General features: G+C 36.6%; 1 protein-coding gene across 5 annotated transcripts in view; it reads left to right on the top strand.

Annotated features, from left to right (window-relative positions):
* RYR2 (ryanodine receptor 2) overlaps positions 1-25,080 on the top strand; it is a 380,332-nt gene that overhangs the window by 239,237 nt on the left and 116,015 nt on the right. For all 5 annotated transcript variants that reach the window (XM_061471193.1, XM_061471190.1, XM_061471195.1 and 2 more), the window contains 16 exons: positions 5,515-5,723; positions 6,562-6,914; positions 7,811-7,925; positions 8,678-8,838; positions 9,502-9,661; positions 9,925-10,011; positions 10,770-10,996; positions 11,594-12,395; positions 12,911-13,111; positions 13,197-13,302; positions 15,173-15,316; positions 17,885-18,158; positions 19,772-19,886; positions 20,017-20,149; positions 21,296-21,399; positions 24,892-25,027. In XM_061471193.1, coding sequence (XP_061327177.1) covers positions 5,515-5,723; positions 6,562-6,914; positions 7,811-7,925; positions 8,678-8,838; positions 9,502-9,661; positions 9,925-10,011; positions 10,770-10,996; positions 11,594-12,395; positions 12,911-13,111; positions 13,197-13,302; positions 15,173-15,316; positions 17,885-18,158; positions 19,772-19,886; positions 20,017-20,149; positions 21,296-21,399; positions 24,892-25,027 — 3,327 coding nt within the window. The remainder of the gene's footprint in view (positions 1-5,514; positions 5,724-6,561; positions 6,915-7,810; positions 7,926-8,677; positions 8,839-9,501; positions 9,662-9,924; positions 10,012-10,769; positions 10,997-11,593; positions 12,396-12,910; positions 13,112-13,196; positions 13,303-15,172; positions 15,317-17,884; positions 18,159-19,771; positions 19,887-20,016; positions 20,150-21,295; positions 21,400-24,891; positions 25,028-25,080) is intronic.

Raw genomic sequence — 25,080 nt, 5'->3', positions numbered from 1 at the left:
AAACTAGGAATTCTTTACTGTCAGGGTGGAGCGACACTGGAAGAGGTGGCCCAAAGATGTTGTGGCTGCCTCATCCATGGAAGTGTTCAAGGCCAGGTGGATGAGGCTTTGAGCAACCTGGTCTAGTGGAAAGTGTCCCTACCCATGGCATGGGGTTTGGAACTAGATGATCTTTAAAGTTTTTTTTTCCAACCTAAACTGTTCTGTAATTCTATGATTTTATTTTATTTAAAATGAGATAATTGCCACCGATTTCCTGGAATCATGCCCACTGCTTTGCTGCCTTCAGATTTCCTTAGATACTGTGATAACATGATGAGGTGACTTGGCTTTATCATTGGTGGTATGGACGCAAAATCATCCTGATGCGTTTAAATAATAATTGTTTTCCATTTATTAGGCAGTATAACCCCTTTGAGGAGTCAGGGATTCTGAGGGAAACTGGAATTCCATGAAATTCTGAGGGCAACCTGTTTGACCACTATTTTAATTTCAAAGTTGATGAAATCACAATGTAATTTTTGTGGTACTTGTTTCTAGCTGCAGGTTCAGAATTAAACAGATCTCTATTGAGTCTGAAACTGCTAAATTAATTCCTGGTTTGACATGGAGCCCCAAGGCCTTGGTAACCATGTCAAACATTTCATGTCAGCATCAAGCCTCTCAGATTTTTCTCAATATCCTTATAATTCACATTAAGATCCTTTTGTCTTTGAAAAGAGATTGCCTTTGAAATAAAATGTATTATATTTTTTTCAAAGGAATGTGCTGATTTATCTCAGATTTAATAACTCTCAACCAATACTTGTGAATATTGTATATATTACAGATATATTGTATACATTAAATATAAATACTTGTAAATATTTTATTGTAAGTATTACTTGTAAATAATCAATACTTGTAAATATTACATTAAAAATTATTATTCATTACAATATTTACAATACTATCAATATTGTAAATATTATTTACAATACTTGTAAATGATACTTGTAAATATTAAATATTATATTGTGAATATAAATGGTATCCCATATACCATTCATGGCAGGGGAGCATCTGTATGTGTGTGTGTGTATATGCAATTGCATGTATGTAACACCCAAATTAATCTTGATTTTACTAGAGCTTTCATTCTTTTATAGGCTGCCTTTAGTTTGGTTTTGTTAATGGCTCTTACTTAAGAGCATTGAGATCTTTCTGCAGGTCACTTCTCTCAGTGAATTGTGTGCATGCCATGGGCTGCTGCAGAGAGACCGTTTGCTTTAGGAAAAAAAAAAAAGATAGAATTTCTTATTAGAGCCCAGTGTCTTGCTTTGGAGGACCGTCTGACTATAGATCAGTCCTGTAGTTTTTAATTTACTTAGGAACAATATAAAGGGAATGTGGCACTCTCCCAGCTTACTCATAAGGCTCATGGGCTGTGTCTTAGGTCGTACTAACAGCAAGAGTAGCTCTTTGGGATTATGGCAGACTAATTCGTGAGATACCATTTCAGTAGATTGTCAGTCATAATTGGATATTATTATGCATTTGTGTAAGAGAAATTTTACACTGTAGATACAAACAAGTACACTTGTCAACTCATGATCTCTGTGAGCATGGATTGTTTGTAGTGAGTGAAAAATTGCATCAGGAGGTTCATCTTGTGTTCTTGAAAGCAGGGGACATGATAAAGTGTTGCTGTCCTATGCTTTTGCCACTTTGACAGAAATGATAGAGTTACTTGTTCTGATGGTAGTGATAAAGTCTTTCTACTTGGTTTTCTATTTCATACAGTAGAATAAAAGCTTTGCTCCATAGGCTAGTTGTGCATGTAGAGACTGTCAGATCATGGGTGAATCATAGAATCAGCTAGGTTGAAAAAGACCTGTAAGATCACACAGCCCAACTGTGCCCCCAGAACTGCTAAGTCCACCCCTAAAGCATGTCACCTTTTTATGTAGCCTCCAGCGTGCAAGGGCTACACAAGATCTCTGATGTATCACATCTCAAATGACTGGATACTCATTTCGAGAAGGGTAATGAAAGTTAGTTTTTATTCCATAATAAGACATGTAACTGCCTTACCAGCACACTCCCTATAAAATGAGAAGCCATATTTTTACCAGGTATGGAAATGCCCTGAAACACCTTTATGACAACTATACCATTAAGAAATCAGTGCAGAATTTCACCAGAGACAGATGTAGTGCTTCCATGATAAGGACTGGCACTGGTGTTTATATTTCATTCATACAGAGCAACAGTTACTGTGTAGAAAAGTGTCAGCTACAGGTACAGTACCATTCTGTCATCAATTCATTTTGTATTGGTGAGAAAGGTTGTGATCTTGATTCCATATTGGCTACAGTTACAGGGTTGTTGGAAAATACTAGGTTGAGTAAGAACATCAATGCAAGTTTTATCTGTATGGGAATTTTTTTCTGGGCTTCTTTGTTTTCTTTCTGGCAATCTTGCAAACACCAATTAACATTTTATTTGTGTGTGTGTGACTATTTGCTTCATGTCTAAGAATGAATCTCTGAGATCTTTTATCCTGAGCCCACAGGAAAAGTCATAGGTAAGCAGATTAGCAGTTTCTGTGCATTCTATTTAGGAAGGGCAAATATTAGTAATACTTTAAATATTTTACATATTTTAAATATTCCTGTTTGATTTAGGTTTTTGTCATGTATACATCTTAATCTTCATGAATAGAGCTGATCATCTTTTGGATTTTGGACTGCATCTGGTTATCTAATCAGCTCTTTCTGTAATGTATGCTTACCAAATTCTGCTGATAACATCAGCTGCTATCGCTTTTTTTTGTTTTGCAAAGGAATTATTTTGCACTTGATTTGAGGGCTGTAATAGAGAGGAACTGTGTATGTGTTAATTTCCAAAGTGCTGGAGATAGAGCTTGCTACTTCCTTTCATGAAATACTTGACCTGTGCAGAAGCATAAAACAGTTTCTCATATATGTAAATATAAAAATATATAAATAGATACAGACACATGTATAGATGTGGCATATTCACAACTGATCAGTTTACATCTCCTTGTCTTTGAACACTTTTTGGTTCCTCTATGTTTTTTATCAAAATATAACAGTATTTGTGTCAAAAGTCTAGCTAGGTCACTGTTTTGTTTTCAACAGCGGTGAATAGCAAATGCCTGTAGATACATGTCAGAACAGGATAAGCAGATTGCAATGCAGTCACCCAGCTTCCAGTGGTTTCTGGTTCAGGAGCCTTCTGGGGCAAACATGAAATGTTTGTGTTGAATAGCCCTGATGTTTTGGGGGTTTGGTTTGTCATTGATTTTTGTTTGTTTATTTTATTTTCCCTTCCCACATGAAGATCTAAACACTTTTTGAATCTATGTGAGCTTTTAGTGTCCATGATGCTATATGACAGAGATTTTAACAGCATTACTATGTGGTTTATAAGGAAGTTCCTCCCTTTCTTTTGAGGCTTGCTACCAAACAGTTTCTTTGATCATAATTCTTTTTTTGAAAAACACTGAAAATTATTTACTGTTCATTTTCTCTGTGCAACTCATAATGGAGGTATGTATCATACCCCCTTTATAATTTTTGAGTCTGAATTACCCTGATTTCTTAAATTGTTGCTGATAAGAGAACAGTTTAATTCATATTGGCCATTTTGCAGATCTATTATATCTATTATATCCTTTTGGACATGTGAAATCATAAGATTCTAAAATTGGATGCTATACATTAAATAGTGAGGTGATTCAGACAGAGCACTTGCCTTAGGCAGCATATACCTATGTGGTTTTTTGAAAAAGGTTATGTCATTTTTTGATTGACATTGTGAGGATTCATGCTGTTTCTGTGAAAATCCATTCTCAAGCAACTTAGAAGGTTGTCCACAGAAGGTTGTTACTGTTGTTTCGTAATGAGCTGGGATTTATAATTTTGTTGAAAATAGAATTTAATTTTTGGCTTTGCTTAAAAACTTTTTCAATATCTTACAGTTTCCTTTAACTCAACAGGAAGCTGAGGAAAGCCTAGTCTAGCAGGCCAGCCGCATTCATCTATGTATGCAAATATAACTTTCCTAGTTATATGTTGTACAATATGATTTTGTGCCATTTATTGCTGGAAAATGTTGTTTATTATCGTCTTTCACTGGATTTGTGCTAGCAGAATGGACATAAATTATGTTGTCTAAAATCATCTATATTATCTGAGAAGTTGGTGCTTTGTGATTTAAGAGCCTTGCTGTGAAGATGAAAGTCTGGACTTGAACTTATAACTAATAGTGTATGTCCTTAAATTTGTCATGCCTAATATATGTATACATGATAAACAATCTTGTGTATCTGTAATAAAATCTTCAGAAGGGGATACTGAAGGTTGATCTTCTATCTGGTGAGCAATCCTGTAGATAGTGCTCTGGAGTTTGTTTTTGTCTCTGTAAAGAACCTATCAACCATTTTTCATCTGTGCAGACTAAAGAAAAATGAGGAACTCTACTTGTATTTTGTCCTTATACCCTTCAATACTTGGTACATTCACATGAACTAGAATAATTGAAGAGAGCTTTATGATTCTTGTTGTTACAAAAAAACCCCATTTTGTTAATAGCTAGGTCAAATGACTCTACAAAGCAGTTTGTAGCTGTGGTAATTCAAAATGAGGATCATCGTAAGAATTAATAGTTTTTTTAAGGATTTTAGACTGTGGTGCTGAGCATGACAAAAAAATCAAAAAAGGAAGCCCAGACAGTTTTTAATGAAGTGCAAAGGGGTCACAAGTGAGTCCCCTGTGCTAATGAAGTAATGAGAACAGATGCATACAAATGTGAGGCTGATTCAAAAGTAAAACAAAACAAAACAAAACAAAAAAATCCAGCTGAAAAGGAAACGTACTACAAGTTCCATAAAGCTACAGCATCATGTTGTCATTTCTCATTATCCAGAGTCACAAGTATTACAATTTTAAAAAAAAATTAATTAATATTAATTAAAAAAAAATAAGTTGCAACATGCATTTGTGAGTTTGTAATTTTTTTCACTACTATAGCTGTATGGACAAGCGCTATATTTTTTTTAAAGTAATTCCTGAGGTTCTCTCAAAATACCGTGACTGACGGAATTTTAGGAGGAACATTTAAAGTACTAAGATTTTAAATAAAATTGGCAACACTCTACCAGTTTATCAGAGGGATTAACCAATATCTGATTGTTGGACTCCTCGGTGTACACTTAGGTTTCTGTGAAGTAAATGGAGTCTTGCATGAAAAGTTCTATGACTATTTGATAATTTTTTTTTCAGAATGACGTTTCTGGTACGCTACTCGGGGATATGCAAGAGGTGACGTGCTACTGAAGACTTGCGTTTATACTGTTTGTGGGTTTTGTTTGTTTGTGTGGTTTGGTGTTTTTTGTTTTTTTTTGTGTTTTTTTTTTTTCCAGATAATTTTAAATTGGGTTATAGAAGAGAGCAGTTCCCTGATGTTCATGACAACATGATAACCCACTTTCTTTTATCTTATTTTAAGGATTTCTACCTGTATGCAGCCTGGGCCCATCTCAAGTGGGAAGAATGAACTTTGGAAAAGATGTCAGCACTCTAAAATATTTCACTATCTGTGGCTTACAGGAAGGGTATGAACCCTTTGCTGTTAATACAAACAGAGATATCACCATTTGGCTGAGTAAAAGGCTCCCTCAGTTTCTGCCAGTGCCACAAAATCATGAACATATTGAGGTTTGTGAGATCCTATTAAAATGTTTCTAGACACTTCTTCCATGAATATGTTTGAATAATGTTTCTACTTTTGCAGTTCTAGACAAAATTTTTAATGTGATATGTTGGCCCAGTTCTGGATGAAACTTGCACCTGTTACCAATTTCTTAAATTGATGGAGTTGGTAATATTTCTTTGTTCTTGAAATCTGTTGTGTCTGGACATGAGATTTTCAGGGACAAATTCTACAAGATATCCTCATTAAGAGATCCTTGTTCAGTGAGAGCAACGTTTGTAGACAGCTTCCGGAAATGAGGCATTTCTGCATAAGAGATACTGTGTGTTCTGGACTGATTTTTGCGTAACTAATTGGTTTGGATATTAATAAATATTTATTCACCAATCGTGTCAACACTTATGTCCCTATCAGTTGTGCATCTTGATGGAACTAAATTAATCATTCATTCTACCATGAAATCCTCCTGAAATTGAAAGAGCTCTTTTTCAGCTGATGTATGTTACACTTGTAGTATTTAAGAAGTAATTTGTGTTCTTGCATATGTCCATGTATGATTTATTTTGGTTGGTTTGTGTTATTCTGGGCAGGCCTGGATTTATGTTGCTGAGATTTTTGATGTGAGTGGGTATTTTTATGTAACAACGGAACAACAGAAATACCCTTATGGTATTTATTTTCACTTAAAATGACAACACGTGATTACAATACATTTGATGGTTTACAGCATATTGTTTCAAGTTTTGCAAGTCATGGATGCTTATTGTAGAAACAGAAGTTGAATATTTAAAAAGGGTGAAAAAAGCATCAGCTGCAAAACAACTGCGTCTTTATGTTTGGTAGGTAATGAGAATTGATGGCACCATAGACAGCTGCCCCTGCCTGAAGGTCACACAGAAGTCCTTTGGTTCACAGAACAGTAAAACAGACGTCATGTTTTTTCGATTAAGCATGCCCATTGAATGTGCTGAGGTGTTCTCAAGATCAGCTGCAGGAGGGTTACCAGGCCCTGGTTTTTTTGGCCCGAAGAATGACTTGGAGGATTATGATGCTGATTCTGATTTTGAGGTTCTAATGAAAACTGCTCATGGTCATCTAGCTCCTGATCGGACAGAAAGAGAAAAAGATGCCACAAAGTCAGAGTTAAACAACCATAAGGATTATGTTCAAGAAAAGCCTTCACGTCTTAAACAAAGGTTAGTAGCACATGTGGCTTGCAATTTTGTGTCTGTTCCCTAACACAGTAGGCAGGACGGTTACCCTTTTTGTGATTAAATTATATCTTACTCAATGTATAGATTACAATTAAGCAACATTTTTGAACATTTTAGAAACCTGTAATTTGGTGTATTGGGAAGGCTTTTGTGATCATCAAGTGAAGTCTATTTTAAAACCATGGAGATCCTTTCTGACTGAACTACAAAGTGACATGGAATATTTTTTCACATGGCTTCCAAAAAGCTGGAGATGTTAGATAATCTTTATGTAGAAATTTATATTAGCTTCTCATCTCACTCAATGAGTTAAATAATCATAAGAGTATTCTCTAGCAGACACCTTTATCCCGCCTAATTTTTCTTACGGAATCTGGATCAGAATGCCCAACTTTTGATGATGCTGTGGAGATGGAAACACTATGCCATTAACTGGACAATATTACTATACCTTTCCATTTCTTTTCTGCTCTTCTTAACCAAACTTGGTTTCTTAAATATTTCAGTTGCAGAATAAATCAGTTGCATATAGGTGGTGTTTTTAAATGCATTCTTCCAAAGTGATAGATGGTTAACAGCCTGGTAGTTTTAAGTTACGTGAATTTAGTTTCCAGTTAACTTCTGAATATATAATTTAAGCTCAGAGTTCATTTAAGCACTTTTTGAAATGAGCTTCTCTTTTTTCCGAATAATTTATTTGGTTTTAATCTCTATGGAATTGATAGCCTAACTAGTGTTACGTACTTATAATGTAATCAATACTATGTATTTAGGGCTAGCATAAGAAATACATATTTAGGGATAATGTATCAATGTAAAATTGTGTATATATTGATATATTCAGCTTCTTATACAGATTTTGATTTTACTTATTACAGATTTATGCTGAGGAGGACAAAGCCAGATTATAGCACGAGTCACTCTGCACGGCTTACTGAGGATGTGCTAGCAGATGATAGGGATGACTATGATTATTTGATGCAAACTTCCACGGTATAGTAACATACGATTGGTATTTCAGCTGTTTGCTTTGTTAATCCTGTACTACTGAAGTTAGACCACTATATTCCTTTTGTTTTGACTTGTCAGTCTAAAAGAATTTCCACATGGAAACCCATAACTGAGTTGAATCAATTTTTGAAACTACAATTAATAACACCAAACACAAAAGAGAAAGAATAAGTAGTTCTAGAATAATGGAATAAATAGGAAAAATTGCATTAAATAGGGTTCAGGACTATACTGTTACCCAGCATTTATTTAATGTAATTCCCAAGGAAAGTTCTGTGCAGGCTTTTGTGCATCTTCTCTGACAAGATCAGCTCCATAAGCAGTCAGTCTTCAATTTTTAAAGGGAAAAAAATACTTCTCTTCTGGATGTATTCTTCTCTTTCTAAAAGGTACTAGATACTAGAGACTGAGTCACCTCCAGTATAGAAACTGTAGCTGCACTACAAAAATATCTAGAATGCTATGATGCAGAAGCCTACAATACAATCATATAAGCTGCATTTTTTAATACTTTCAATTGTTTTTTAATATACATCTTTTGTTAGCTGCATTTTGATTTGTGTTTATATTCTTTTGTTTCTTTGCTTATGAATTGCACTTGAAGAAGCCTATGCTGCTTTTGAAGAGATTAGATGTTCTCAGATTTTAAAGCAACAAATTAATTCTAAATCAAACTGATAAACTGGAAACCAAATATTAACATTTAAAGATTTTTATTTTTATTTTTTTGACAGTACTATTATTCAGTGAGAATATTTCCTGGTCAAGAACCTGCTAATGTCTGGGTGGGCTGGATTACATCTGACTTTCACCAGTACGACACAAGCTTTGACTTGGAAAGAGTGCGTACTGTCACAGTTACACTGGGAGATGAAAAAGGGAAGGTTCATGAGAGGTTGGTTAGAATTTTCTTACAAAGATACATATTTTATACCCATAAAAGCAACTAACAATCTATAAACTGTAAATCCACCTTATTTAATATAGTTAGGTTTATGTTAAAAAAAATGTAATAAGAAAATGTATAACTTGTTCTCTTGCTTGTGAAGAAACAGCAATGTGATTATTACTCCATGTATATAGCAATAATCTAATCAAATCAATAGGCACAGCTTGTCTATGTAGTTTCAGACTATGATCTTGTAAATACTGACTTATGAACTGCTACAAAGTAGAGCAAAATACCTGGTAGCATTTTTGGAACTTTCTGATTTTGAGCAGGCCGGAATTGGTGCAACACCTCCTCTCAGCACTTCAGCTTGTGATCCTGCCAGAAACTGTGTGTTTAACATAAATGATTTGTAACATTAAATTTGAAAGTCAATTTTGTATCATAGAATTTTACAAAAGATTTGAGCTTGTCAATATTTTGCAATCTTCAGTTTTTATTTTTTTCAATTATGAAGGCTAGGTTTCATTGAATTTTGGCACTGGTTATGCTTTGATCCATTGTTTTCAGCCACAAGAGCTTGTTGGTTGCAGGCATGCAAAATTGTTCTTAGTCCACTACATAAAGTTCACACACCATCCATAAATAAATCTGTCTTTTGACATTCAGTATAAAACGGAGCAACTGCTATATGGTGTGCGCAGGAGAGAGCATGAGCCCTGGACAAGGGCGTAATAATAATGGTCTGGAGATTGGTTGCTTGGTTGATGCTGCCAGTGGCCTGCTGACCTTCACAGCTAATGGCAAGGAACTAGGCACATACTATCAGGTGGGTATTTTTTTGATCATGTCTTCTAGTGGGAAGGGGGAAAACTGAATCTTCAGACTACATTTTATTAGAAACTTTTGTACAATTGGAAGGAGTTGTTGCTCTTATGACTGATTTCTCTACTCCCATTGGGATTTTCTCAGGTTTTATTCAAAAGCTTACATTTATTAACTGTTAATATAGATATTAGGGGGTGGGGGTGTTAATATGTAATAGTGTTTTGCTGTCTTCAGTGGTTATATATTTGTGCGTCTTTGATTTAGGTTGAACCGAGTACAAAGTTATTTCCTGCTGTATTTGCTCAAGCTACAAGCCCCAATGTTTTCCAGTTTGAATTGGGAAGAATAAAGGTAAAGAATGCTTGGGTTTGTGCAGGTTTAGGACTAATATTTCAAATAATGATTTCAATTTTTTTTTTCCTTAGATTTTATTTTGGCTATTTGTTGCCTGCAATGTGCTGTTGTTATTGGGCATGTTTTCATGATTTCAAGTGTTTGCACTATTGCCATTTTTATTCTTAACTCAGTTTTAAATGGTTCATGTATTTAAATCACGGTTCATTGGATGAGAAGGGTTGTAACTGGTTAGAATTGACAGAGGATATTGCAGAGTCTTCTTGAATTTTCTGAATCTCATCCTTTATGATGAAATGAAATTACTGAGGTCAGTAAGGCAAATCTCTTACTCTACAAACAAAGCATGGATGACCTGCAGGTTAGGTTGGGGTTTTAAAATTGTTTTAAAGTGCATTCCAACAGCACACTAGAGAAAACTGAGCTAAACTTTGCTTCCTTGCTTTTGAGACATGGATGTCTAACAAATCAGAAGATGTAAGAGAAGAGTGCAGTTCAAATATCTGGTCCAAGGATGTGATGACACATTCCATTCAAGTTTTTAACTACTTAGAAAAAAAAAAAAAAGCTTTTATGGACAGTGCTTTCTTGCTGCCAATCTTCCAACAGTTCCCTGCTGGTTTTACAATCTACTGAGAATATTAGTTTCCTGTTGCACTGTAGTTTATGCTGAATATATTTCTTGAAAAATATAATATATTAATTGTTTGGTAAAGATGGTGAAACTGATTGTCTCTTCTGTTGGAATTTTCCAGAATGTAATGCCATTATCTGCTGGCTTATTCAAAAGCGAACATAAAAACCCCGTCTCCCAATGTCCCCCACGTCTCCATGTCCAATTTCTTACTCATGTGCTTTGGAGCAGAGTGCCAAATCACTTCCTGAAGGTTGATGTCTCTCGGATCAGTGAAAGACAAGGCTGGATGATACAGTGCCTGAATCCTTTGCAGTTCATGGCCCTTCATATTCCTGAAGAAAACAGGTTGATGTTTGTGTGTTGAAGTATATTCAATTTAAACAAGTGAAGAAATATAACTTTGTGATTTCCCTGTTACCTAGATGTCTCAGTATTTTGCCAGTGCCAAAACTGAAAATAAAATCACTGGAATATTAGCTAAGAATTCTAAACAAACAGCTTTGCCCCCAACCCTCTGCAAATGAACTGGTTAGTCTGTTGTCATTTTGCAACCCCAGATCTAAAAAAAAGAAATCATATAAATATCCCAACCTATACTAATTTTAAAATCTTATTTCAGTTATCCAGATTCTTGTTTGTAGTATGAAGAAGTATTCTGTGTTAAGTAAACAATTTTGATCTTTCCCCACTGAAAAGAATTGAAGTTGTACGTTAGAGCAACCTGAAAAAATTTTTGATTGAACATTGTTATTAGTCCTTGATGCTTAGGTTGACATTGTTTCTTACATGAAAACTGAAATGTGGAAGAAGTCTCATCCCTAGAATTGATACTGTGCCAATGTTATTGTTAGGGAGAATTTTGAATTCCTTCACTTAAATAAGTTTTTGCACTGATGCAAAATTTACTGTTTGTCTTTTTGTTTTATTTGTTTTTCTCTGCAGGACAATTGATATTTTAGAGCTGACAGAACAAGAAGAATTGCTGAAATTTCACTACCATACCCTCCGATTATATTCAGCTGTTTGTGCTTTAGGTAACAATAGAGTGGCCCATGCAATGTGTAGCCATGTGGATGAATCTCAGCTCCTGTATGCTATTGAGAATAAATATATGCCAGGATTATTACGTGCAGGATATTATGACTTACTCATTGACATCCATCTCAATACCTATGCAACTGCCAGGTTAATGATGAATAATGAATTCATAGTTCCAATGACAGATGAGACCAAGAGTATTACTTTGTTTCCTGATGAAAACAAAAAACATGGCCTCCCTGGCATAGGACTTAGCACTTCATTAAGGCCAAGAATGCAGTTCTCCTCTCCGAGTTTTGTAAGCATTAGCAGTGAGTGCTTTCAGTTCAGTCCTGAATTCCCTCTGGAAACCTTAAAAGCCAAAACCATAGAGATGCTGACTGAAGCTGTTCAGGAGGGCAGCCTCCATGTCAGAGATCCAGTTGGAGGTTCTACAGAATTTCTGTTTGTCCCTCTCATCAAACTCTTTTATACCCTCCTGATCATGGGAATCTTCCACAATGGGGATCTGAAACACATCTTACAGTTGATTGAGCCCCGGGTTTTCAAAGAAGCAGTGAGCCAGGAGGATGAAATTGATTTCTCAGATAAAGAGCTGAGTTCAGGTGAGCTCAAGTCAGAAGAAGGAGAGGAAGAAACCAAAGGGGAGCAAGTGCCAAAGGAAGGGCTTCTTCAGATGAAACTTCCAGAACCTGTTAAGTTGCAGGTAACAATACTGCTGTGATAGTGATTGTTCCCATTTCTTCACAAATCCTTTTTTCTTTATTTGGTCATTTCTCTTTCAAGGAATATAGCATTTTGATGTTATTTAAACAGAGAAGTAATTTCCTTAAGGAAACAACAGGATTTAGTGTCTTTCTAATGATATAAACTTGTTCACCATAGATCAAAGAACTGTTGTTTAATTAAATATATAATTGGCAGTTACTTTAGCAATGATATTAACATGGAATTTTTTGTTTTTATGGATCTACACAGAAAGGAAATCCCCTAGAAGCAAGCGGTAAATTCATTCTCTTATACCTTTAATAAAAGTTTTATATTTTACATGTCTGAGGCACATAAATCTCTTGCAGATGCCAGGTATTGCTGGTGTAGGATTTCTTCACATGTACTAAATGACAGCATTAAAGATTTCAGTTGCTTTATTTCAATAACATGTAAAAGAAAGATATTTATTAGCTTGATAACTCTTCTTTCTCTTACAATACTGTTTCTTAGATGTGTCATCTACTCCAGTACCTTTGTGATTGCCAAGTACGGCACCGAATAGAAGCCATTGTAGCATTTTCAGATGATTTTGTGGCCAAACTTCAAGAAAATCAACGCTTCCGGTACAATGAAGTGATGCAGGCCTTGAACATGTCTGCTGCCCTGACAGCTAGAAAAACAAAAGAATTTCGATCCCCACCTCAGGAGCAGGTACAGCTTTGAACAGACAATTTACTTTTTGTTGTACTCTACATGTGGCAGAGCTCTGTTTGAAGTTTTCCTTTGTTCTTTTAAGATTAATATGCTGCTGAACTTTAAAGATGATAAAAATGATTGCCCCTGCCCTGAAGAAATTAGGGATCAACTCTTGGAATTCCATGAAGACCTAATGACACACTGTGGTAAAGTCTTGTTATTGAATTTTTTTACTTTTTAAATTATATTAGCTTTACAATAATTTTCTAAATAATTTCACATAAGAAACAGCAACTAAGCAGTCTATAGATTACACTGTATCAATTGTAAATATTGTCAAATAAAGGTGCTCATCTTGTAGTCAAAACTAAGGAAATGTTCTTAGCCTCATATATGATCAAACTAGAAGAGAATGCAGAATGTTTTGCTTCATGAGGGAAGAGTGGCCTTTTTTATTCACCCATACAGAGTGCAGAAAATCAGACAACTAAAACCAGATTCAATAAGTTGAGAAGAATGGTGTAATGTCATGAAGAAACATCCTCTAAAATTCAAGGCTGCTAAAGAACTCCCCATAAACCCATTAATTTTAGAACTTATATTGGAAACTAAAAAAAAAAAAAAACAGCCAAAAAACAGAAAAAAACATTTGCGTGATCTTTTTATTTTGAGGTTATTTTAGTGGGAGTAATAGGTAAAGGTCAAGATTTTTAATTCCTTTACAATCTATGCTTGAATGAGTAAGGTTGAAAACATGAGAGGAATGAGCTGATGGGAATCCTGTTAAGTTCAGCAATGGGAAGTGCTAAGTCCTACATGTGGGCAGAAATAACTCCATGCAGCAAGGACAGGCTAGGGACCAAACTGAAAAGTAGCTTGACAGGAAAGGACTGGTGATCCTGGTGGATAACACAGTTAACATGATGAGCAATGGGCCTTTATGTCCCCAAGGATAACCCAGTACAAGAGGGACATGGACAGACTGGCTGAGTCCAGGGAGGGGCCGTCAAAGATGATTAAATTCTTGGAGCATCTTTTGTACAGTGAGAAACTGAGAAGGCTGCTGTTTTTTTAACTTGAAGAGAAAGCCTTTGGGGGGAATATAGCAATGCATATAAATACCTGTTGAGCAGGAGGGGTAAAGAAGGCTGAGTCAGACTTTTGTTAGTGGTGCCTAGTGACAGCACAAGAGACAATGGGTACAAATTGAAATACAGGAAATTTTACTTTTTTTCTTTTTTTTTTTATGTATTTGTTTTTACTGTAAGGGTTATAGAATTCAAGAACAGGTTTTCCAGAGAGGTTGTGGAGTCTCTACTTTAGGAGATACTCAAAAACTGACTGGACATGGACTTGTGCAACCTACTCTAGTTGAACTAGCTTTGAGCCAGGGAGCCTGGACTGGACAATCTCTAAAGGCTAATTCCAACCTCAGCAGTTCTGTGATTTTGTAAAGCTGCACATGCAAAGGTGTTTGTTTTTTTTTTTTGTTTTTTTTTTGTTTTTTTTACATTTTTATGCTTGTTATTAGAATATCATGAAAGAGCTACTCTATAGTCAAGGTGGCTATTTTCTTATGACTGTCACTAAAAGGTATATTTACTGCAACTGTAGTTCTTTCACTTCTGCGTGTTTTACCTAAAAATCTCCTAGTCTTTACTAGTATCAGTTGAACCATACTGTGTCAGCAGGGACTGTGTCTGCACTTTTTAACTACATATGTTCAAAACACAGGCATCAGTGCTAGCATGAAAACATTCATACTAGGGGAGTTGACCACATATGTATATATATATATATTTACTAAATATTTCATGCATTATAACACACAAATCATACAAAATTAAATTAACAAGATTATATGATTCTTATCTGCAGTTTCATGTCTTGCACATATGCCTGATCTATACTAGTTCCGAACTGTTGTTAAGGATATCCTGTCTCAAACTCTTTTATAGTTCTAATGGAACAGAGCAACATATATCAATTTCATTATGTTTGTACTTACAAGATACACAACACATCTGTAATATGTTTAAATTTATTCTTTGACTATTTAGTGTGGTTTTTTTTCAGGGATTGAACTAGATGAAGATGGAACCTTGGATGGAAACAATGATTTAACCATTAGGGGTCGCCTCCTATACCTTATGGAAAAAGTTACATATCTGAAGAAAAAGCAAGCTGAGAAGCCAGTTGATGATGATGATAAGACATCCTGTAAGCAAAATTGAAACTGTTTATTGTGTCCTAATTCCAGAAGGCAAAATAAGCATGGGAGGAAATTCTTCATGTATTTTCAGGCAAAGCCAGGTGGATTTTTAGTGCTACATCTGTGGACCTTAAAGTTTGTAGATCTGACGTCAAGACAAGTTCAGGTGGAATTTTTATGATAGGCAGATTTGCTTCCCGGTGGGATGCAGTGGAAAACTTTTTCTACTGGCTTTTCCACCCTTGATCCTCTTTCAAATCAAAGTTTTCCAGAATGTATCTTGCTTTTTGTAAAATTGGTATAGACTTAATAATTGTAGCAAGGTCCTGATTATAATAACTTGCTTGTAAAATCAATTGCAGCTGTATTTGCATGAAGATTACCAAATCAATGGAGACTGTGCAATTACACCATAATTTGCAAAGCTGAGCTTAGGAGAAGCCTCCCCATCCAATCTAAAAATCAAGATTTGCTGTCTGTGGTAGTTGGTCTATCATTTTTCTGACACTTTCTGTCTTTCCATCTTGATAAGAATCATTGTCAGGGGCATCCAAGTTTTGCACCACTTGGTGCCAACTGATTACAGAATTTTTCTTTTTTTTTTTTTTTCTTTTTAGGGGTTTAGGGGTTCTGACTTTGGTAAAAAATTGCTTTCCATCATTGATTACACAGAATTCCTAGGGACACTGGCCTTTTAACTTGGTTGCTAATGTAAGTGCCTACAATTACAGGATGAGAAGATTTTTCTAGGGTATTTACAATAAGATGGCTTCTTAGCTGCCAGTTATTAGTGTTAGCGTAGTGTTGTTTAAGTAGAAGTATTTTCCTTCTCCCGAAAATGTGCCTTCTAGCTTTGCAATTTATAACTGTTGCTTCGATTATCAGGCAGCGGTAGCTAGAGGCTAGGTCTGTGCAGACTGTGGCGATGAATCCTGTGGTTTGCTATTTTTTTTCCTGTAGTAAGCTTAAAGCTCTACAAATCTAATTCTATCTCACTTATGTTAGTAGAAAGGTGGCATTATACTAAACTAGTTAAACAGTATTGTGGTGGCTAGGATGCTTGGGTTCTTCATTGCAAGCAAGACAATGGTCAGACTCACAGGTAGGTGGGATGCAGTATTGCAATTATCAAAACAGGACCCAAATGACAGCTGCTCATGTGATTCTTCACGAAACAAAAGCAAAGAAAGCTTTGTATTGTGTCCCTTCTTGTTATTTGTTACAGTCCTTCTGAACTATCATTTTATCCTTTTCTTATTTTTAAAATGTTTTTGTTCCAAAAAATGCTATGCTGTGTGACAGTGGAAACACCTATAGTACAGTGTTTGGACAGTAACAATAAAATATGGTACTTTTACTCTTTTTGTCCCTTACCCTGTATTAGCATGTCTTAGCGCAGTCTCTCTTTTGATAAACAATATGATTTCTGTAAAGTCCTGTCCCTTCAATATCTTTCTGTATGTACTTTTTGTTTGTTTGAGTCTAGCCTGAAGTTACATCTGGTTTACTCCAAAATCATATTACTGTCTCAACACCTACATTTCTAATTTGAAAATATTTTTTATGTTTGGTCTGCATCAGCCACCTCCTTCAATATCAAGATATTTATTAGGTAGTTCATTGTGCTTCTCACATTTTCGCTGTTACCTGCTTGACATGGAAATAAATTTATTAGTTATGTAAGTACTGAAGGTGAAATTCTCCAGTGTGTAACTATCAGAATATATCAAGAGAATCCCAAAGTGATCTGGCAGGCTTGCAAACCTGAATGTGGTAGTTCCCTGAGATGGGAAAAAGAATATTATTCAATTGTCTATATCAAATAATTTGTCTTGACTGTTAGTTCATTAGTAATTTTTCAAAGCAGTAGTCTCAAATCTTAAGTGACATATAGTTTGCCTATAAGACTTTTCCAAATATATAAATATATCCCAAGTAACAAAGAGTAATTAATAATCAATTAATTATTTAATGAATTGATATTAATTAATTAATAAAGATAATAAATTTGTCTGTGAGAATACCGGGTACAACTTTCTTGCTTAATTGGAGACTGAACTTAAAGTACACAAATGATGATTTCATTTCTGCTTCTTTTGAAGAAACTTTGGTTTTGGCAAAGGGCTAAGTTAAATTAGCCATGTTTTGTATATGGATGCAGAGCTTACACATGTAAATCAATAATAGAGCATTTACATGTGCTGCCAGTGTATTTTTCCACTCTTACTTCGTAATATCTATAAAAACCCATCAGACCTGAATTCCTGGAAAAGTCTTGAAAGCATAATATAGAAATAAATCTGGTGACTTTGTGAGCATCTTGTAAGTCTTCATAATTGTTTGTTAGCAGATTTATTTTCTATAATTTTTAAATATAGGCTTTTGCTTTTGAGAGGTTTCTTCTTCTCCTGTGCTATTTTATTTTCCTTTGATAGTCTGCTAAAGAAATATGGAGAAAAAGGTGCTTCTTAAGAATTTAATTTATTCAATTTATGTTGCATAATGAGTTTTGAGGGACTACCAGTGGAAAGATAAGCAATTAATGATGATTTTGTGGTTTATACATTTTCTTACAGCTACTCTTCAGCAGCTGATTTCAGACACAATGGTACGCTGGGCCCAGGAATCTGTGATAGAAGACCCGGAGTTAGTGCGGGCCATGTTTGTATTGCTGCATCGCCAATATGATGGTATTGGTGGCCTGGTGCGAGCCTTACCAAAGACCTACACCATAAATAGTGTGTCTGTGGAAGACACAATCAATCTTCTGGCATCCCTCGGCCAAATTCGTTCCTTGCTTAGTGTCAGAATGGGGAAGGAGGAAGAGAAACTTATGATTCGTGGATTAGGGTAAATAAGTGGAGTATAACACCTTTTTATTTACAGATATTTGTTGTTATTTGCTGTATGGTTATTGCCAAGGTTATACATGAAGCTTGAATGTGAATAGTCTGTATGCGTGTAAATGCAAACACTGATATGAGTTAGTTATGTAGTATCTTCAATTGTAAGATACCTTGCAACATTGCATATGTCATTTTTGGAGAAAAACAAATGTAAGACCTTGTGAGGAAAGTTGAAAACTGCTATGTATGTAATGCTTTATGATATATGCTTTATGACCATATCTTAAATAGTATGATTGTGTAGAATCCTATTAGGAATACTGTCCATTTTATATGAGTGCAGTGTAACTGTTGACATATAGAACTCCCTCAGCAGTCAGCTAATGGAGATCTGTCTACAGGTGTCTGTACGTATGCTATCTTTTTATTGCACTGAATGAAGCTGGTACTATTTGAACTATGAATTGATTCACCCAATCTAGGTTTTCCTGATTATATGATTAATAATATTGAAATATAGCCTAATAATGAGTACAGTTGGAGAAAGCAGTAAAGAAAACATAATCTTGTCTACTGACAAAGAGTTTGGGGATTTTACTCTGGCTATTTTCAAAAAGAGATCTTGTGAGATTAAACATGAGCAATGACAAAGATAGCATTATATAAAGAATGTCAGGAATGCAAGGAGAAGACAAGCTTTTCTTGTGCAAAGCACTTTTTTTTTTTTCTTTAGCTTCCTGAACACCTCAAATATCCAAATAATGTCTACACATAATTTTGTAGTTTCATTACAAACAATGCCTACTTCTGAGCTTGCCAGCAGGTTCCATCAGTATTCCCCAGATGTTTCAGAGTTCAGTGTACTCATGGTAAAGCTTTGGCAAAAGGGAAAGTCCGCCATCTGTAAAGAGACACAAAATACTGGTATTTCAAAATCTGGCTTTGTACTTCAAATTTATGTTGTCACACTTCACATAAGCTAGTGAAGTCTAAAATGAGTGGAAACTCAAAAATGAGTGGAAACTAAAATGAGTGGAAACTCATTTTAGTCCACTGTAGGCTTTGCAGGGGGAGAAAGATCATCTAATATTTCTGGGAGATACTGGAAGTCAAAAACTCTGATAGTGACACCTACATCAGACACACTGCATGGATTCTCTTGCATGACTGATAGTATAAATTTGTAGCTTTTAGAGTGTTGGAACGGTACTCTTCTCCTTTCATCCTTCGTAAGACTGAAATTTTCCTTGCTTGATCACGGGAGTTTTAGCTGAGGGGAAAAAAAAAAAAAAGAAAAAGACAGGAAAAAAGAATTTTAGATCTGGAATGGCATTCCTGTTGAAAATAGAGTACCATCCTACCCTGGTGTAACCAAGTAGTGTTTAGGGCAATAGCTATAGCATGGGAAAAGAAGGGTCAAGGTTCTTACACAATGTGCATAAAGAAAAAAAGAGTATAAGGAGGGATTGGAGACTCAACCTGGAAAAAGTCCCTGAGGTAATTTTTCACCTCAAGTGGTGAAGAATTGTACAATAAATCAGCTTTGTAAATAAACACTATAGGTAAACTATTGGTGCATAACATTTTAATCCAATTTTTTATTTTGTTTTCCTGTAGAGACATCATGAATAATAAAGTATTTTACCAGCATCCAAATCTCATGAGAGCTTTAGGCATGCATGAAACTGTCATGGAAGTGATGGTAAATGTGCTTGGTGGAGGAGAATCCAAGGTAAAGCAGTTCATTGTTAGGAGACAGAGCATAAATATTAGTGTGATAAAAGGCTGTTACATAAGTAATCTTCTGCAAGTTTTATGCCTGTCAGAATTTGAGCTTCAGTCTGTTTTTATTTGCTTCTTAGGAAATCACATTCCCAAAGATGGTGGCAAACTGCTGTCGTTTTCTATGTTATTTTTGCCGCATCAGCAGGCAGAATCAAAAAGCTATGTTTGATCATCTTAGCTATTTATTGGAAAACAGCAGTGTTGGCCTTGGTAAGTAATCAGTGTGTCTTTTGAGATTCTAAACCAAAACTAAAATCTTAAAATTTTCTGCTGATTTATATACGTATATATACACGTTATATGTAAATAAAACCACTTGTGTTTTTCTCCATCCTTTGCAAACTCTGCTTGTGTTGAAGTTTCTCATTTAGCCAGTACAAAATGGTCTTCATTAACTTTATTGCTAACTCCAAACAAACCCCTGACAGTAGGGTTGGGGTAATTTAGTATAGGCTTTTTTGCATGTGTCTGGCCATTCAGAGAGAGTTGGTGACTAGTTGCACATTTTGAGAATAAAATCCTGTTTTAATGAAGAGAATCATAAATAAGTTTTGGCAGCAATTCATTAGGGCTTACTTCTCACTTCTCAAGCTTACTCCTCTGCACTTTGTTCTATAGACTGTTCAATATGCCCGTATGGCAGTGGGAGGAATACAGAGCTCATTTCCCTGGGTATGCATGTATAGATGTCCAGAAACAAACCTTGACATTTTCTTAAAATGTTAGCCTTTTGAATTGGGATTAAGACTATATAATTATTTCGAATCAGAATAGTAATTTTTTTAAATGATCACAAATTCCTTATTAATGTATAAGTAGAGGACAGAAGCATAAACTGAAAAACATTTTGAAGAGAAAGTGCGCAAATCAAATGTATTTGGAGTGTTAATATGAAAACCTTAGCTTTTTCTAATGCTGTAATTACTGCCATTTTTAAAAGAAATAGAAAACATGTAACCTTATATTTTAAAGATATTGTCTATATCATTGTATTTGCTAAAACATCAGAGTGTTAGGTATAAAATCCCTGCTAACTTTTCCTCAAAACAAAGCTGTGTCAGTTAGGAGAGCTAGAAAGAATGAAATCTTAAAACAAAGCATGTGATGAGAATAAGTGAGAATGAGTGTGTAAGAAAAGTTGTTTCTAGCTTGGACATCTACATTATATTTTGATTTCATATCAGTGTCAAATTTCATGCAAATGCACAATAATTTGAAGTGGTATAAATGATATGCTTATTATGTGCTAACTAATAACAAAATTCTGTATTTTATTTTAAAAGATAGTTACTGATTTACTGTGAATTTGTTGGGGTTTTACTATGCTGCTGTTGAAATTAAATGTTGTTTTAACAGCCTCTCCTTCTATGCGAGGATCAACTCCTTTAGATGTTGCAGCAGCCTCTGTTATGGATAACAATGAACTTGCTTTAGCGTTAAGGGAGCCTGATCTGGAGAAGGTTGGTAGCTTCCTCATTAAACACTTTTGTTTTTCTTTCCCTGTAGGGAGGGGGCAATTTCTGTTTGCTGGAGTAATCAAAATCCTCAAGGGCAGCTCTTACTTTTTGGAATAATGGAGTCTAGACCCAACAAAATTTCATTGCTAAAATCTTTCCTTGTTGTTCTGTCTTAGAATGGTTAGAATGGTTAGGGTTGGAAAGGACCTTTAGATCATCTAGCTCCAACCCCCCTGCCATGGGCAGGGACACCTCACACTAAACCGTCCCAACCAAGGCCTCGTCCAACCTGTTCTTGAACACTGCCAGGGATGGAGCATTCCCAGCTTCCCTGGGCAACCTATTCCAGTGCCTCACCACCCTAACAGGAAAGAATTTCCTTCTTATATCCAATCTGAACTTCCCCTGTTTAAGTTTTAACCCGTTACCCCTTGTCCTGTCACTGCAGTCTCTAATGAAGAGTCCCTCCCCAGCATCCTTATAGGCCCCCTTTAGATACTGGAAGGCTGCTATGAGGTCTCCACGCAGCCTTCTCTTCTCCAGGCTGAACAGCCCCAACTTCCTCAGCCTGTCTTCATAGGGGAGGTGCTCCAGCCCCCTGATCATCCTCATGGCCCTTCTCTGGACTTGTTCCAACAGTTCCATGTCCTTTTTATGCTGAGGACACCAGAACTGCACACAATACTCCAGGTGAGGTCTCACGAGAGCAGTGTAAAGGGGCAGAATCACCGTTGACCTGCTGGTCACACTCCTTTTGATGCAGCCCAGGATACGGCTGGCTTTCTGGGCTGCAAGCGCACACTGAAGCCGGCTCATGTTCATTTTCTCGTCAACCAACACCCTCAAGTCCTTCTTCACAGGGCTGCTCTGAATCTCTTCTCTGCCCAACCTGTAGCTGTGCCTGGGATTGCTCTGACCCAGGTGTAGGACCTTGCACTTGGCATGGTTAAACTTCATGAGGTTGGCATCAGCCCACCTCACAAGCGTGTCAAGGTCCCTCTGGATGGCATTCTTTCCCTCCAGCATATCAACCGAACCACACAGCTTGGTGTCATCGGCAAACTTGCTGAGGGTGCACTCAATGCCACTGTCTATGTCACCCACAAAGATGTTAAACAAGACCGGTCCCAACACCGATCCCTGAGGGACACCACTCGTTACTGGTCTCCAGCTGAACACTGAGCCATTGACCACATCTCTTTGTGTGCGGCCATCCAGCCAGGTCTTTATCCACCGAGTGTTCCATCCATCAAATTGATGTCTCTCCAATTTAGAGACAAGGATGTCGTATGGGACAGTGTTGAACGCTTTGCACAAGTCCAGGTAGATGACCTCAACTGCTCTACCCCTGTCCATCAGTTCTGTAGCCCCATCATAGAAGGCCACCAAATTGGTCAGGCAGGATTTCCCCTTAGTGAAGCCATGCTGGCTGTCACCAAGCACCTTGTTGTTCTTCATGTGCCTTAGCATGCCTTCCAGGAGAATCTGTTCCAAGATTCTGCCAGGCACAGAGGTGAGACTGACTGGTCTGTAATTCCCCGGGTCATACATTTTCTCCTTCTTGAAAATGGGGGTTATATTTCCCTTTTTCCAGTCATGGGGAATTTCACATGACTGCCATGATTTCTCAAATATGATGGCCAGTGGCTTCGCAACTTCATTCGCCAGCTCCTTCAGGACCCACCGATGGATTTCATCAGGTCCCACGGACTTGTGCATGTTCAGATTTTTAAGATGGTCTCGAACCAGATCCTCTCCTACAGTGGGCGCATGGTCTGCATTCTCACAGTCCCTGCATCCATCTGCCTTCCAAGACTTGGGTGGTTTGGTCAGAGCTTTTGCCAGTGAAGACCGAGGCAAAGAAGTCATTCAGAACCTCAGCCTTCTCCAAATCCAGGGTAGCCAGTTCTCCTGAGAGCTTCCTGAGGGGGGCTACATTCCTCCTAGTCTGTTTTTTATTTGCTATGTACCTGTAGAATCCCTTCCTGTTATCCTTAATACCCCTAGCCAAGTTTAATTCTAACTGGCCCTTAGCTTTCCTAACCTTGTCCCTAGCTTCCCAGACAACATCCATGTACTCTTCCCATGCCGCCTGTTCTTGCTTCCACTTATTATAAGCCTCTTTTTTTCAATTGAATTTTCCTCAGCAGCTCCTTATCCACCCAAGGAGATCTCCTGGCCCTCCTGCTGCACTTCCTTCTGGTTGGGACGCAACACTCCTGAGCTTGCAGTAGGTGATCCTTGAATATCAAACAAGAGTCTTGGGCTCCCCTGCCATCTAGGGCTGTATCCCATGGAACCTTACTAAGCAGGGTCCTGAAGAGGCCAAAGTCTGCTCTTTTGAAGTCCAGGGCAGTGAGCTTGCTGCACGCTCTTCTCACTGTCCTGAGGATCTCAAATTCAAGCATCTCGTGATCGCTGCATCCAAGGCTGCCCTGGAGTCTTGATGCTGACATGCAGTGGTGGCCTAATGCAGTAGTTATTACCAGGTCTTGTGATGACTTGTTACAATAAACAAGAAATTTTCATAGAGATATCTATCTGTGTTTTTTCTTAACATTCATACTTTAGGAAAGATTGCAGGAATTGTGATTAATTAGGCTAAAGAATAAAAAACTCATGAGAGCATGTGGCAGTTGTGTAGAATATGTAAATTGCTGCTGCAGTAAGGAATATAATAATAGTTACTCTATCAGTAGCAGATAGGAAAAGCAACTTAAATAATGGAAAGACAGATTTAAGGTAGACACTAATCTTAAATCTTTCTAATGGAAAGTAAGACAGTTAATACATTTCCCAATTTGTTATTGAAGACATCCAATGCTGGAAATGCTATAACCGTTGTAGGAAAACATCTGTCAGGAGTAATGTAAGTGTAGATGAGCCTGTTCTTGGAATAGGAAGATGGACTATGTTGTTTAAAAGGCTGTTTTTAAACTTACCATTCTTATGAATGGTCAGCAAAGAGAAGCTGTCTGAACCAGTTGAATACTTAGCTTTCTTACATTTCAGAAAGGAGAAGGCAAACTGAAGACTACTACTGAGACTCGGTCTGGATTACAGGGAGTGTTACTGCTGCATGTTTAAATAAAAGGGAAGAAAAAGAGTGAAAAGGTTAAAATTGAAGAGTAGACCTGTGAGCTACATAAGATGTGTTTTCAAATAGAGATAGTGTGTAGTTACAGAAAATTACGATTCAGTAATCCGTAATGTTTAGGATTGCAAGAGAAATGAGATATGGATAGCAAAGCAGTGATTTAGAGGGATGGAAAATGGAATCGAGGTAAGAACAGTCTTGTAGTTCATTGCAGAAGTAGGAAAAGACTGGGAAAGTGAACTGAGAGACTGTTCTTCTGATTTGCCCAAAGTACTATATGATTTTGTCAGGGATAATAGAATGTGGGCACCATGTCCAAGACAATATATGAGGATGCTTCTCTTTGAAACTGTGTCTTTTTCACAATTAATATCTTTTTCGTCTTAACTTGCTTGTAGGTGGTTCGCTACTTGGCTGGGTGTGGATTGCAGAGTTGTCCTTTATTGATTTCTAAAGGCTACCCAGACATTGGATGGAATCCAGTTGAAGGAGAGCGATATTTGGATTTTCTTCGTTTTGCTGTTTTTTGCAATGGTAGAGTAGGAGCCTATAAATTTTTTAACTTCCTCTAATGGGCAAATAAATTT

This window comes from Pezoporus flaviventris, unplaced genomic scaffold (genome assembly GCF_033815535.1).
Source record: "Pezoporus flaviventris isolate CSIRO_AGI_PZ_B2104156 unplaced genomic scaffold, CSIRO_AGI_Pfla_v1 ptg000066l, whole genome shotgun sequence".
Taxonomy (NCBI): Eukaryota; Metazoa; Chordata; class Aves; order Psittaciformes; family Psittacidae; genus Pezoporus; species Pezoporus flaviventris.
The sequence above is the reverse complement of the archived record's forward strand: the minus strand, read 5'-3'. Positions and strand labels throughout refer to the sequence as shown.